General features: G+C 35.8%; 1 protein-coding gene across 11 annotated transcripts in view; it reads left to right on the top strand.

The window, feature by feature from the left end:
* The window catches only part of MIER1 (MIER1 transcriptional regulator), a 61,846-nt gene extending 53,386 nt beyond the window's left edge, over window positions 1-8,460 (top strand). For 9 of the 11 annotated variants that reach the window (XM_032296659.1, XM_032296662.1, XM_032296667.1 and 6 more), the window contains 2 exons: window positions 2,574-2,713; window positions 5,356-8,460. In XM_032296659.1, coding sequence (XP_032152550.1) covers window positions 2,574-2,713; window positions 5,356-5,684 — 469 coding nt within the window. In that variant the 3' untranslated portion in view covers window positions 5,685-8,460. The remainder of the gene's footprint in view (window positions 1-2,573; window positions 2,714-5,355) is intronic. The other 2 variants (XM_032296664.1, XM_032296657.1) reach the window with 1 other exon arrangement.
* Window positions 8,461-15,545: the final 7,085 nt, after the last annotated feature.

Here is a 15,545-nt window from a genome sequence, read left to right as displayed (position 1 = left end):
AGATGTGCCACCAAATGTTCTCATTTCTCTAATGATCTCTCTATAGCTTCTGAAAACTTTTGAAGATACTTCTATCTGTAACTTTGATGACTCTTAAGGTTAAATATTCTGTAGGTAGATGGGCCACAGTTAAAAGTAAACAGTATCTTAACAGTGGTCACCTGGTATAATGGTATGAAGTGAACTAGTATGTTTTTTCCCTTAGGCAGGAATACCATGGTTTTGTAGACTTCAATTATAGCCCCACTGGGTTTTTTTTAATAAAGTTTATTTAACTGAAAGGATTATACTTTTTTACTGAGACTCTTCCCTTTTTGCTGTGTTATGTCTTCTGTAAGAAGCAGTGACCAAATGGTACATTTCTTTCCAGATGGCGATAAATTTTTCTGATTTGCTTCCAAGACCATCTCTTTCTGTTAATAGCTGCACTTTTAAGTGACTTCATAAAACATTTAAGCTAATGTGTTTAGTTTTCTCATCCTTCTTTTTTAGGTCAAAATCCATAATTTAGAGCACATTATCCTGAAAGTTCTTTGTTCATTTTTTCATTAAATGGTTGACCTTCCATTGGTTCACCAGAGTGAAACACATTTGCCCCTTTTCTGCCTACAAACAGCCTTTGAAAGATTCTATTACACATTGTCCCTATTTACTACCTGGAAAAATTGGGAGCCCTATTGGAGATTTCATTGTAAAATATTCAACCTTTCAAATAATTTTTCCAAAAAGTAAAAATTAACTCAGCATTAAGTTTGGCTACCTGAATGCCACTCCAACTAGGGATGGTTTGTTTGACTCTGTCCTTTCCTGAACATTCTGGATGCTATTATTTAATCTTATGAAATAATGATAATTATTCTTTCATTGAATTATGACTATATCCAAAAATTAAAAATAATTTTGATATCAACTTTTTCCTTTGCTTTGGCTTTTAACTTCCTTCATATTATCCATTGCCACCATAACATGATTTATTTCCAACAAATCCTCATCATGCATCTTATGTTAGCCTTAGCACCGGAAGACCCTTTGGGACTCATCACACTTATTTCTCTGTGCTTCAAATTTGTTATGTAATTTTTCTGTAATTATGATGAATAGCATAGATCCGAAGAGGTCTTCAAGACCATCTAATTGAATTCCCTCCATTTACAGATGAGGAAAATAAGGCATAGAATGTAAATTGAGTAGGTCATGGTCATATACATTTCTGTGATATGTATTAGTTTTATACCTTAAACTATTAGAAGTTTATGGAAGTCAGGTATCACATCCCTATATTTGTTATATCCCTATAACCCAAGAGATGATGGTCATATAGGTTGAGATGATAACTACAGTTAATAGCATATTATGGACTATTAACAGACTTTCAGAAAATTCCTCAGAACTTCCACTGTTTCCTTATTTGCCTTGCTCGCATAATTCTAGGAGATTTGTCCTAATATTTCTATTATACTTATTCTGAAGGAATTTTAGGATAAATAACACAATTACAATTTTATTGAGTTTCTGTTCTGTGCCTTGCACATCTTCAGTACCAGCAGTGTAGGGGTAAACAAAATAGACTAAAATCCCTGTCCTTGGGGAATTCTAGTGCAGTATCTAGTGTCAGCAAACTTTTTCTGTAAGAGGTAGATAATATTTTATGTTCTGTAGTAAGAAAGGACTTACTCACACTACTCAGTTCCGCAGTTGTTGCAGGAAAGTGGTCCTATATATTATGTAAACAAATGTCTGTGGCTGGGTTCCAATAATACTTTATTTACAAAAAACAGATGGCCAGCCCACAGGCTATAGTTTGCTGACTTTTATTCTAGTGGTTTAGTAGCACTTTCTGGATTATGAAACATTTTTATGTATATAATAACCATGTGTGTTAGATAGAAGAGGTATGGTTTATCTACATTTTATAGGCGATACACTAAACCTGAGAGAGAGAAGTCTCTCTATACCAGATCTTCTCACCCCAACCTAATGTCACTTACCACAGTTACGTATTTCGGGAATGACTTAGAAAAGAAATGAACTCACACACAATGAGAAAGTGACAGGATAAAGCCAGCAGATAATCCCGGGAATTTAGTTAGCTTCTTATAGCTCAGATCTGGCAGAAATATATAATACCAAAAATGTCCAGGAAGATTTTAGGAGGTGATCAATCCTTTTTATTAGACTCAAATTTGTCTTTTAGGTATTGCCTTAAGGAGCATTAAAATGCAGTCTGTTTGCACAGAAATTCTTCTGTAGTCTTGCTAGATGTCACCCCTGTCACTTAAGTTAGAGATCTTCCAGTTCTATTTGGGCCACTCTGAGCACTTGCCTACAACTTTATACCTGTTTTAAAATTTCCTATGGGTCCCTAAAATTTGTTAAACCCTTTAAGCATTTTTCTTACAAATGTGTAACCAAAAGGAGCTTTTCATTTAAATGTTCAGATTCTGGTGTGATAGATGAAGCACTGGAATGAATGTAGTAAGTAAATATTAGGATATATTTGTTAACAAAGCCTTCCAAATTTAACTTCAGTTTTTAATTTTCAGCTTTTTAATAATTGTTTTATTAATTTTAAGGGATTACATGGATCGTCTTCTGGATGAAAGTGAAAGTGCTGCATCTAGTCGAGCACCATCTCCTCCCCCAACTGCATCAAATAGTAGTAACAGCCAGTCTGAGAAAGAAGATGGCACTGTAAGCACTACTAATCAAAATGGTAAGCAACCAGAGAAACATCTTTCTTCATAACAAGGGACACTTTTCCTTCAGTGACGGGAAATTCAGTTTGGGTTTCTGTTAAACTTCCAGAGCAGAAAGTAAAAAATTATAAAGAACGCATGAAACATGCATAACATCAGCATACATATATACTAATAGAATAGAAAGTGATGGGAAGTAATTCCCATCAACATCACTAAAAAGTAATTTTAATAAAGCATACTGTCAACAGTGACTATTTCTTTTCAGAAACGTGTTCTTTTTCGGTAGCATCTCTTTTCCTGTCCATCTGGTTGGGTTGATGCCTAGATACAAGTATTTATGTTAACTCTTAGATCAAAACTCTAACAGTTTCATATGAGGATATACAGATAATTGTGAAATACCTTGATATAGGTAACAAAGGCACTGTTTGGAATATTTAAGTTCCATTTGATAGCATAATAACCTTGATGAGAAAAGATAAAGCCGGTGTCAATCTGTACATTAATATTCTACAGAAATATTTGTTTTTCTTTCCAAGAAAAAGAGAAGCAAAAAGTATACCAATTGTCTGGGGTTCAGATAGCATTTTCCATTTAAAATATACAGTGGACCAGAGATGACTGTGCTGATCAGTAGTGAGAGCCAGAGAATTTTGATTTCTTCTTAGATTAAATGGTCTTGTTAAGTAAAAGAGTTCCAAGAAGAAAATAATAAGCTCCACCACCAGCTTCTCTGAGGAAACTGGTGAATTAGAGATTAGGAGAGTACCAGTGAAGGGCTGACTTCTCCCTGACAGAAACTGGAAGAAAAACACTGTGAAAACTTTGACATTGTTCTGACCTTTGGTCTCACATTGGTACTGTTGGAGTGCATATGCTTAGTTCATTTCATGACCCCTCTCTGTTCTCTCACTTCTAAGAATAAACCAAACAAACAAAACTTAGGGCCCAGTAGTTATGTCCTGGTTCAAGAAGGTTCACTGACTTGATGTCTAATGTTTGTCACATTCATTCTAAAGTAGATTAAGAGGCTGAGACTCCCTGGCTCAGGAAGGCAGACAGTGGTACTAGTACTGCTTTTCCTGTTTGTTCTTAACGTATTAACACCAAATAAGTCATTTTCTTTTCCTTTTTAAAAAACTTTGATGAGAACATGCTTGTTTAGGATAGTGTTCTTATTTATAAATTACTTGTATTTCAAAAGCCACTCACATTATGTACAGTCAAGATTGCCAGCTTTTTCAAAGAAAGGAAGGAACTTTCCATCCCAATATTATATTACTTTTTTATATGGGGTTTTAATTAGTACTTTGAAATCTTATAATTATTTTTGACCTAATCACAGTCTCAGCTAGCTTTTTGGACTTTTTCCTACAGAATTGTTCTCTTCAGTGTCTTACGATGCATAATCCCCATGTGCATTCATGATTTGAGTGCATTTTTGAGTGGATCAAAATATGTTCTTTGATCAAAATACAATATTTGAGGCCTCATCCTTTATGTTGAATATTTTTCAGGCAATTAAATTGTAATTATTCAGTGATGCATCCTATATTTTTACTTTGTATCACTAAAATTTCCGTTCATTTTACAGTCATCTCTAAAATGAACTTTTCTATTTTATTACAATAATTTTGCTTTTACTTTTCTCGTCTATTATAGAAGAATTTGTTTTACTTTTAGCACTTTCATGTATATGCTTGGATAGGGCAACATTAGTTTTTTAACATTATGACAGATTATTTAAGTCTACTTAGGTAAATAGTGTATGATCGATCTTTTTTTTTTTTTTGAAATGGAGTCTCGCTCTGTCGCCCAGACTGGAGTGCAATGGTACCATTTTGGCTCACTGCAACCTCCGTCTCCCAGGTTCAAGCAATTCTTCTCCCTCAGCCTCCTGAGTAGCTGGGACTACAAGCCTGTGCCCGGCTAATTTTTGTATTTTTAGTAGAGATGAGGTTTCACCATATTGGCCAGGCTGGTCTTGAACTCCTGACCTCGTGATCCACTTGTCTTGGCCTCCAAAGTGCTGGAATTACAGGCGTGAGCCACCATGCCTGGTTGTGTGTTATGTTTTAAAGCACAGTTCCCTGAGATTTACATTAATAATAATAAAGTCATGATATCTTGCCTTTATATGGTGGTTTACTCAAGCTTTTATAAGAAAAGATATTCATTTTGCTTTTACATGGTTTTAGAATGTTGAAAACCTTTTTTTAAATCTGAGTAATTGATTGCATTTTTCATTGTTAATTCAGCTTATTTAGACTTCTGGATCCAGTGATTATTTGCTTATATTAAAAGCAAATAAACTTTTAATATATGCCAAATTCTGTTTTTAATATATGCCAAATTCTGTTCTTAGTTCTTTACATTTATGACCTTATTTAATTTTTACAACAACCTTGTGTGGAATTTCTATTACGATCTTCAGTGTATATATGTAATGAAATGGAGGTACCGAAAGAGTAAATAATTTGCCTAAGGCCACATAACTAATAAGTAATAGAGCAAGAATTCAGACTGTATATATATATATATTTGATACCTTGCTTCCTTGATAACAATAGCAATTTTACAATAAGCTGTTTTACAATAGTTTGCGAATTTAACTTTTTTGTAATTATGGTTTCATTTTATGTTCCTTTCAACTTAGGAGTGTCATCTAATGGACCAGGTGAAATATTAAACAAAGAAGAAGTAAAAGTCGAAGGGTTACACATTAATGGACCAACAGGTGGAAATAAGAAACCACTTCATGGAGATATGGATACTAATGGTTATGAAACAGATAACCTTACCACTGACCCAAAACTTGCCCATATGACTGCAAGAAATGAAAACGATTTTGATGAAAAAAGTGAGAGACCTGCCAAAAGGCGAAGGGTAAACAGCAATGGAAAAGAAAGTCCAGGTTCTTCTGAAATTTTCCAAGAAGCAGTCTCACATGGGAAATTTGAAGAACTTGAAAACACAGATGACTAAATTTTAGACCTATTTTACTTTCTTTGGAGTAAATTCTGGTGTGACTAAAATTTTCAGGGTTGATGGGTTACCTTAAAAAGTTGAATTCCTTGAAGCAGTTTGTTAAAATTTGGAAATTTGAATTGAGTCTTAACTTTAGGAAATAAGGTTTCATAATTCTGCCTTTTGCAGATTTTTTTACTTTAAAGCTGTCAGACTCTTTTAAGGATATTTTAAAAATTAGTAAATTTGAATGAACTAAAGATATTATCTGTACCTTCTCATTTGAATATCTTTAGTTCATTCAAATTTACTGATTTTGGTAAATTTGAGTGAACTAAAGATATATCTGTACCTTCTCATTTGATGTATTAATCATAAAATTTCACTACAAGGTAATTTTTGCTTACTTTGATGGAGGAATGGGAAAAAACTCAAGTCCAAATTTCTGTTTAACACCAGTTTCTCTGAGTTTCTTGAAATGTCTTGTCTTTATAACAGACATTTTTCTCGCCATACAGTTTGAGTATCATTATTAAGGAAACCCTTATGAATCCTGAAAATTATGCTAGCATGATTTTTTTATATATAGAAGTTTAAAAATAAACCAGGTCAGGTTTGTATATGTAAAATTGTTGACATCAATGATGTCTTTCCATATTCTTATCTGGGCTTAAGAAATACATTCTGTATTTTTCCAGATTCTTTGTAGCCTTTGAAAGATTTTTACAGTACATATGTCTTGACTGAGCTGTCCTTTCTTAATACAAAAGCTTGTATAATTTTCTTAACTTGTACAGTTGGTAAACTTTTATGAGAGGAATTGTTATTCTGAGTCTGTCAGCTTTCATTTTATTTTGCTAAGGTTTTTCTAATGAATTTTTAAGTGTTTGTGTAGTAATTAAGTCATATTTCTTATCCAGGTGGTAAAAGCATTCCTAAAAGATTATAAATTTTTTTTTTTTTTTTTTCAAATTTCTACTTAAGGGCAAGTAATTTGAGAATTCTGAAATTAAGCATGATGCTTAGATTGAAGTTTGTTTTGCATTTGCTATAATTTTCAAAATTATTTTTAAAGCAAGACAAAAGTTTAATGTCAGCTTAAGTGCTTAAATATATCATGCTGACCAGAATCCTGTTATTTTTATATGCATCATAAAATTTCCCATTTCTGCATTAAATAGAGGGGGTCAAGTGATACCTAGATTCTGGCACACACAAGGAAAACTGTTGGCAGGCAGTATTGATTTTATGAAGAGAAAGTGAAGTTTGAAAAATTTTCAAACTTTTCTAGTTACAGTCCAGTTTTTCAGATTTGATAATGCTTTTCCAAAGTGAAAATAAGATACACAATAATCATTGCTCTGTGTGATTACAAATAGGATTATTCATCTGCATAGCCTTGTAAGAGTGCCATTTTATTTTTAGTGCTAAATTCTTGTTAAAAAATGTAGTTTTATATAGCTGATAGACCAACCTATATCCAAACTTTTATAAAAGATTATTAACTATTCTTGTTTTTCTCACACAGGCATACTCCAAATGCTTCTTCCAATTCACTTTCAGCCATCAGTTCAAGAGCCAATGCCTTTTTAAAATAAAGCTTCTGTGGTCTTGTTTTAAATGGCTCAACTGTCTGATGCAATTGAGTGGAGGTTTGCACTGAGAAATTATCGTTTAGGCCTTACCCCCATGAAGTATTACTGTTAACATATGTTCAGACTGCTTCCCTTCACCAATGTGAACTTTTTTTCCCAAACAGTGTTAAAAGCCACTTTGCAACACTTGACTTCATATTAATGTACATTCACTGTTGTTTCATACATATCTAAGTAAATCAGAGTTTTGGGTGGAAGTGTTGAGAAGTGTGAGTTTTTTGTTGTTTTTGTTTTGTTTTACTTAAAACGTTAATTTATCCAGAATGGCAGTAGCTTTAGCATATGGCCACAATCTGTTTTTTAAATCATTTTTTATTAAATGAATCCAAAGTATCCTAGCTCTTTGTCAAAGATGGTCTATAGAAATGTTTTTGAAGTAGTGATGCTGTACTTTCTGAATTGTTGCAGTGTTGGAGATGCCATTTTCACCTTTTTAAGAAGATGCATTTTATTTGCAGGATTGTGAAGTTCTTGCAAACTCTTAAACAGAAACGTTTTAAGTAAATTCTCAGGCATGTCTGCAAATATGGCACATGTATACATGTGGAAATGTTACTTTTCTTAATCTTTTTAAAATATACCTAATGAAAGACATTCCACTATTATAATGTGTAATGCTCAGCTTTTTGTAGAGAAATATTTAAATGTATTTTATGTTTATACAGGTATTTCACACAGTAATTTGTTCTTCATAATGCAGCCACTATAACTTGATAAGTCATTGCACTATTTAAAAAGTTTTAGTAATATCATGAATTTAATTTGCTTACGATTTAGTACATTTCAGAACTTTTGAACTCTTGACAAACTGCATTGGGAAAAGAAGTCTGTTAATAGTGATTTAGTCGCCCCGCCTCATTTCCACCCCCAACAAAGCACTGTTATTTTCATTGAGAATGGTATTTTCTGTTTCATGATGTATTCTCAAATAGAGTTCAGGATCTGCAATTCAGTTCAACACAAGTTTGTTGAGCTTTAAAATGTATTTGAAGTAATATTTAAATAGGCATTTACAATTTCAAATTAGATGTTAAATTTATGCATAGTAATTTTGCACTGTAAAATAATAATTCTCCCATTCCTTGTCTGCCATTCTGAATATGCTTATTAAAATATTTTTTTAAACATATTTGCCTACATAATGCTGTGTGAATATTTTCATTAGATTAATTCACTGTTTTTATTAGCAATTGTTTGAATGATGCATGTTACTGACAATTTACACACACACACACACACACACACACACACACACACACACACACACAGTCTGTTTCTTCTATTCCTAGACATATTGCACTATTTTTTCCGTGGTTCCTGGTCCCTTTACCTCATCTTGGGTGATGTATTCTTGTCTTCTTCCCCTTCCCCACAAGATCCTTTCAGTCCCTAGACCTCCATTCACTCTGTTTCTCTTCTGCTGGATTATATAATTTAAAAATAATTTGTTCCCTTATTTTGCAGTGGAGTTCATATCATATAATGTTTTGCAAAATAAAACTTGTTTTGGCACAATATTTGCTTTACTATCAGTGGATAATTAGGAGTGGACACTTTGAATAACTGAGGGTTGGTGAATTTCCGTAGGCAATATGTGTGTTGATGACACTAGCGGTATGTAACTAAATACCAAATCAGAGACAGTACGGTTTTCCCAACTATAATGAAAAATGCCAGTGTGGGAAACTGTATAATATATGAAGAACAGGAATTTCCAAATTTTAACCTTTTATTTTAAAAATGACTTTTTTCTCTTAAAATGACTTTTTCTGTATCATTTAATTCTGATAAAACTTTTATCATAAAAATTAACTCTGTTCTTTAGTAACAAGTTCATCCTTTGCAAAATCTTAGTTTTCCACCCATCCATCCATCCACTACCCACCCAACCACTTACCGTCTGATTTCATGTATCTGAATATCTGATTAATCTCTGTTTTCTAATAGCAGTTTTCCATAAACTCCTGTTATATACCATTAGTACTGTGCTGATCTTTGGACACCTGTATGGACATGGTTTTTTCCTTTTCTGAATGATTATTTGTTTGTCTTTATACTAGGTTGTATAAAGAATTATTCTAATATAGAATGTATAATGTACTTAAAATGTCATTTTGCTTGCTCTTAAGAAGTAATTTGAACACACTTAGAAAGGTTACTTATTCTCTGAAGAATATTGAAGAATTGCTATGTAAACTGGAGCTGAATTCTAATTTTTCCTTTGTCCAAATTGATGGTGATGGTTTCTTCACATTTAAATGTCAGTCAGTGATGACAAGCTTTCAGTATGTTTCCATATCCACAAGGTATATCCTATAAGTTTAATGGGGAAAGCAGTGGATTCTCCTGATGCTTGAAGCCACATTAATGTTTATCAGTCCTTCTAAATAACCCAGAACATAGAGCTGAAAGCCCATAGTGCCTGGCCTTGCATTTCCTTATCACCAACTATAACTCATATTGTTCCTCCATTTCAACCAAGGGATAGCCTCAAATATTACTTTATTCAGAATCCTCCCATTCAAAATATTTACAGCTTTTTAAATATACCACCTTTTCCCATACCCACTCATCCAAATTTGGTCATGTTTCAAGATTTCTCTTCATCTGGCCACTGCTGTATAATCTGTGGCAAGCAAAACCCCTAAAGTGGCCATGTGTAAAATAAGGATGATACCAATGTGCCAGTAGGTCTGTTGAGAATTATAAATGAGATCACACACAGGTAAAATATTTTGTCCCTAGAGAGTACTGGCTAATGACCAGGTAGGTAGGTAATTATACACATCTACAATCCCTTATCCTAAAGCCTTGTGGCCAGCAGTAATTGATAAAACATCCATAGCATGTTCTCAAAAGAAACATGGCTGAAAATATGGCCACAATAAAATGTGTTCACATGAATTTCAGGTCAGATTTTGTAGCCAAATTAGTTTGGCAATAGACAAGAAAAAGCTTGGTTTTCAGAGTCCTGTGGATTTCAGAATTGCAAACTTCTAGTGGCTTGCAAATTTTTGCTGGTACTCAGCAGCTGGTCCCAACTGCCTTTACTTTTTACATAACTGCCAAAGAGACAAATTAGCAGGTGACTCTAACCTGTACAGCAGCTACAACAGAACCTTGCACTCTGGGCCTTCTGTAGAGAAACTGGATGCCTGTAAATGAAGCAGGTGAGTGAGGATAGGCTGCCAAATAGATGCGGTCCCTCTGGAATCTCTCCCTCAGTCCTCATCTTACAGAAGGGAAAATCGAAGTCCAAAAAATGGGAAAATGATTGTCCAAGGTTTAACAACTTTAGACAGCTGCTTTGACAAGGTCGGATCCCTGTATCCTTTTCCTTCATGGCACTTAATGGCTTACATGTGTTCATGGCTAGAGACATGGGCTTAACCCTTGTCCAGTCAGTCCCTATGGCCAGGGAAGTGGGATACTATTAGCTACCCTTTACCCAACTTGTCATTGCAGTTAGGCAAGTAGGTCTTCATCATAAGATGGCAGCACCCTTTGGGTTTATTTGGCTGCAACAGTTGGGGAAGAGGCATTCCCTCAAAAGGAAAATAGGCTAGTCACAGAGAAAGACTTAGGCAAATAAAACAAGCCTAATGCAAATATTATCTACTGTTGTTAAGTGATTGCTGTTAGAAGCACTGCACTAATTATAAGCCAATCTTCACAATGTTATTACCCCCAATTTACAAATAAAACTGAGCTACCTAGAGAAATTGTAAGACTTGCTCTTTCCAATGATCTGGACTTTATTTTTCTAAGTCAGGTCTTTGTGTTGAGGGAAGATGTGAGTTGTAGAATAGAAAACATGTTACTTGCAAACAACTTTTCTCCTAGCTTTTTCTCACAACTCTAAATTCTAGGAAAGAGAAATTCCCTCAGTTGGAAACAAGATGTTAATAGCCTCTGAGAATAGCAGGAATGTGAGCTTCATTCTCTAGAAAGACATCAGAGGAATGACTATACGGAGTACAAAACAGGTTGGACTCCAGGCACTGGAACTTCCATTAGTAGAAACTATTACCAGGGCAAAGTTTGCAATCTGTTGTGCCATCTGCCTTCAAAGGACACCTTAGAGTTGGTCACTAAGTAGTTCTGCAGTGACCATCATGGCCTGAAGACAAAGAGGGTCCCTCTTTTATCTTCTATGCACAGGCAATTCCCCTGGATCTTGTGTAACTTTAGCGAAGAACTGGGACTGAATTTCCTGGTAGGTGGCAAGATGGGAACTCAGATATAATTTGATTTAAAATAATATGTATTGTGACATTTCACACTCAAACATCATCTACTTTCTCCTTGTTCTAGGCAGCTCCATGACTTCAGAGAAAAAGGTTTTACAGAAAGGTAAATTTATATTTTAAGCAAAGACTGTCTTATAAGTACCACTGTCCAACAATGAAACTATCCTATGCTTGTTTCACCTTTAAAGTGACACTAGGACTCACTTTAAAGGATTGTTTACAGGATTAAAATGTGTCACTAAGCAAAGTGCTAAGAAAAATATCTGTGGCATGTAAAAATGGCTCAATAAATGTATTTTGACGGTGGTATAGCAGGCACTCTGTTTCATTGCTACACTTCAAATACTACCTTTTTGGAAAACTCTTGGAAACATAAGTTAGTGGCCTCAAAGACGTTCCTGTTTTTATACTCGGGAAGGCTTGAGGTTAAGTGAAAGTATACCATTATGTTTTGTAAGTTAAAATAATTGGGTTAAAACTTACTGGCTTACCTAAAATGCAGGACAATCAGCATTCTTGTACTGGTAGATCAAAATCAGCTTTAAAAACATTTTTTGCAAGCATACATGCTTAGGCGTTCATTAGGTCATGGGATGGCCATGTGCAGCACTGGACTCTCAGCCCTAACACAGGTGGGTCCTTGGGGAAAAGTTCCATTCACCTGACAACTCCGGTGAAGATGATTAGTTTCACTGTCAATGTGGCCATTTTAAGTCTACTTTGTCACTATTAGCACCACAGCATTCTGAGAACCACCAGTTTGATCCAGAGAGAAGCCGAACTCGTAATTCTGACAGATGATTTAAAAGGTAGGTTATTAAGAAATCCAGGCCAGGCTCAGTGGCTCATGCCTGTAATCCCAGCACTTTGGGAGGCCAAGGCGGGTGGATCACTTGAGGTCAGGAGTCTGAGACCAGCCTGGCCAACATGGCGAAACCCTGTCTCTACTAAAAATACAAAAATGAGCCGGACATGGTGGCACAAGCCTGTAGGCCCTGCTACTTGGGAGGCAGAGGCAAGAGAATCTCTTGAATCCGGGAGGCAGAGGTTGCGGTGAGCTGAGATCAAACCACTGCACTCCAGCCTGGGCAACAGAGCAAGACTGTCTCAAAAAAAAAAAAAAGGAAAAGAAAATCCAAAGTGATAATGAGAAGTCTATTCAGCATCATCCTGCAGTGGATTATCAAATTTAAAAATCTTAATTGAGGAAACAGGTGTTTAAAATAATGTTCTGGCAACTATCAGGAACCTGTTTTCAATATAGGCCTCAAGTTTTAATTAAGTATTTAAGGTGGTTTCTTGAAAACAAGTAAATAAAATGCTTCATTAAAAAAAAGTTCCCAAAGTTCAAATGGTGTGAAGACTTATTTAGGCAAAAGGAATTTAAAAAAAAAGAAGAAACAGCTTTACTTTAAAAAAAGAAACAGACTTCTTACCTGTTAATTCTAATTCCTCAAGCAACTCAAATCCCTTTTCTATGAAAGAAGAAACAACTGTGCTTTAGGACCTCTTCATTCTCACTAGTAAAGCAGCAACCTCTAACTGATGCACTTACCTCCAGTCCTGTCCTTCTGTGATCCCTGCCTGACAGTCATCCACGCAGCATTCCCAGTGATCCTGTCGTAGTGCAAATCTGATCTGTAGTTGTTCAGCTTAGTTACTCTGGTAGCCAGTGGGCTAAGTCTGGCTGGCAGATTTTTTATTTCAATGCCTTTGACCAGGTATGCACCCCAAGCCCCACCACGCACTATAGTATTTAACTGCATTCATGTGGATTCATGTTTGGCCCTATGAGATATCTGAATTTTCCAACCTCTGACCTACAGTATACAATCCAAATACTGCAGCTGGTGTGATCTTTCTAAAATGCAAATGAGGTCAGGTTTCTGCCTTGCTATGCTCAAAAAAACAGGCCAAAACCTCTGTCTTCATAGAGCTTAAAGTGCTATGGAAATGAAGCAAGGGAGAGAAGAGAACATGTGGTGAGGGCAGGGGAGCCTATTTCAGATAGGCTGGTTAAGGAAGACCGACAGAGATGACGGCATGTACTATAAGGATTTCAAGGAAACATGCACTCTAATCAAGGAGTGGGACAGAGACAGTAGAAGGTGGGAGGGCTGTCCCCACCTATTTTTTCAGTCAAATCTTCGTTGTTTTTCAGGAATCAGCTCAAATGCCATTTTCCAAGGAAACCTTTCCTACCATTCCCAAGTGGAATGAAATTCTTCCTCCCATACATTCATATGCATATCTCAGCTATACTTTCATAATTCTGTCATTATTTGTGGACGATGTCCTCAAAAATATTCATTGAAAAAAACTATCTGAAGGATGAACAGGCACATATGATAAAGCACTCTTGACGAAACCCCCTTACTGCTTTCTCTAACAACAAGAGATGGTTTTTGGGATGTATTCTTCAGAAAGAAAGGGGTTTTGGAATCAAAGTCCAGGTTTACATTTCTCATGTGAGTGAAGTTGAACAAATTCCTTAGCCTGGCTTAAGCCACCATTTATGCATCAGCAAAGTGCTGGAAGGACCAAATATGAAAAGGCACAAAGCCCTAACTTGGTGAAATAACATAGTTGGTCCTCAGTAAACACTGCTTTTCCTTGCTCTTAAAACTGCTTTCCGTCATTTAGCCGCCAAAAACAGGTATTGCCACAAGAGGGCACCTTTAGCACAGGGGGAAAGGCATGGCTGCTTTGCCTCCTCAGATTAAATCAACCACCAGCTCATGCTTAAGTTTTAAATCCACAGTGGATGAAACGTTGAATGAAAAGTAACGTTTGACAAGTCTAGAGCGGTGATGAGTTTGGTACTACCAAGTCTACTACAGACAAAGAGAAATGAGAACCTAGCATGGTGGCGAACAGCAAAAGTGTTTGAAATCAGGACTGATTTGGGGTTTGAATGCAGGTTCCCTGACCACACTGGGCAAATGTGCCTCTCTGAGCTTCATCTGTAGATGCCAGGCCTCTGCTAGAGAGAGGATAGGTACTGGCCCTAGTGAACTCAGTCTGGCTTGATGGATGGATGAACAATGGATACATAGGCCCCAAGAGATGAGAACTGTAGGAAAGAAGAATTGAAGGCACCTAGTAACTGCTGACTACCTGTGGATACACAATGGTCCCAGCTCTGTACTTTCTTCTCTCAGCAGTGCCTCATCTATAGAGTTGCCCAATACTGAGAGCCTATGCTTTAAGAAAGCCAAGTGAGACAAGAAGCTATCAAAAAGATTAATTCTAATTTCAACAAATCAGAAAAAATCAGACTCTAAGAGGATTTTTTTAAGTTGATTAAAACACATGTGTTAAAAACAATCTCTTCAAAAATGGTGTTGGGAAAATGAAATATCCACACGCAAAAGAATACGACCCTTTACGACATATACAGAAATTAACTCAAAATGTATTCAAGATCTAAATTTAAGGCGTAAAATTACAAAACTCACATTGGATTTGGCAGTGTATCTTGGATATGCCATCAAAAGCTCAGGCAACAAAAGTCAAAGTAAACAGCTGGCCTACACAAAAATTTAGAACTTTGCTGTGCATCAAAGTCAATGGATATAATCAAAGGAGTGAAAAGGTAACTTGTGGAATGAGAGAAAGTATTTGCAAATAATATATATATCTTGTAAGAGGGCTGGGCACAGCGGCTCACACCTGGAATCCTAGCATCTTGGCAGGCCCAGGCAGGCAGATTGCTTGAGCCCAGCCTAAGCAGCAATGGCAAAACCATCTCTACAAAAAATTAGCTGGGTGTGATGGTGTGAATCTCTACTCTGCTAACCAGGAGGCTAGGGTAGGAGAACTCCTTGAGCCTGGGAAATTGAGGCTGCAGTGACTGTGATCATGCCACTGCACTCTAGCCTGGGCGACAGAGTGAGACCCTGTATTAAAAAATATATATATTTAACCACTTTATATATATTTCTCCATCTATAGATATATTTAACCCCTTCAGA

Source organism: Sapajus apella, unplaced genomic scaffold (genome assembly GCF_009761245.1).
Source record: "Sapajus apella isolate SASKATOON/1434 unplaced genomic scaffold, GSC_monkey_1.0 scaffold36, whole genome shotgun sequence".
NCBI classification, from domain to species: Eukaryota; Metazoa; Chordata; class Mammalia; order Primates; family Cebidae; genus Sapajus; species Sapajus apella.
The sequence above is the reverse complement of the archived record's forward strand: the minus strand, read 5'-3'. Positions and strand labels throughout refer to the sequence as shown.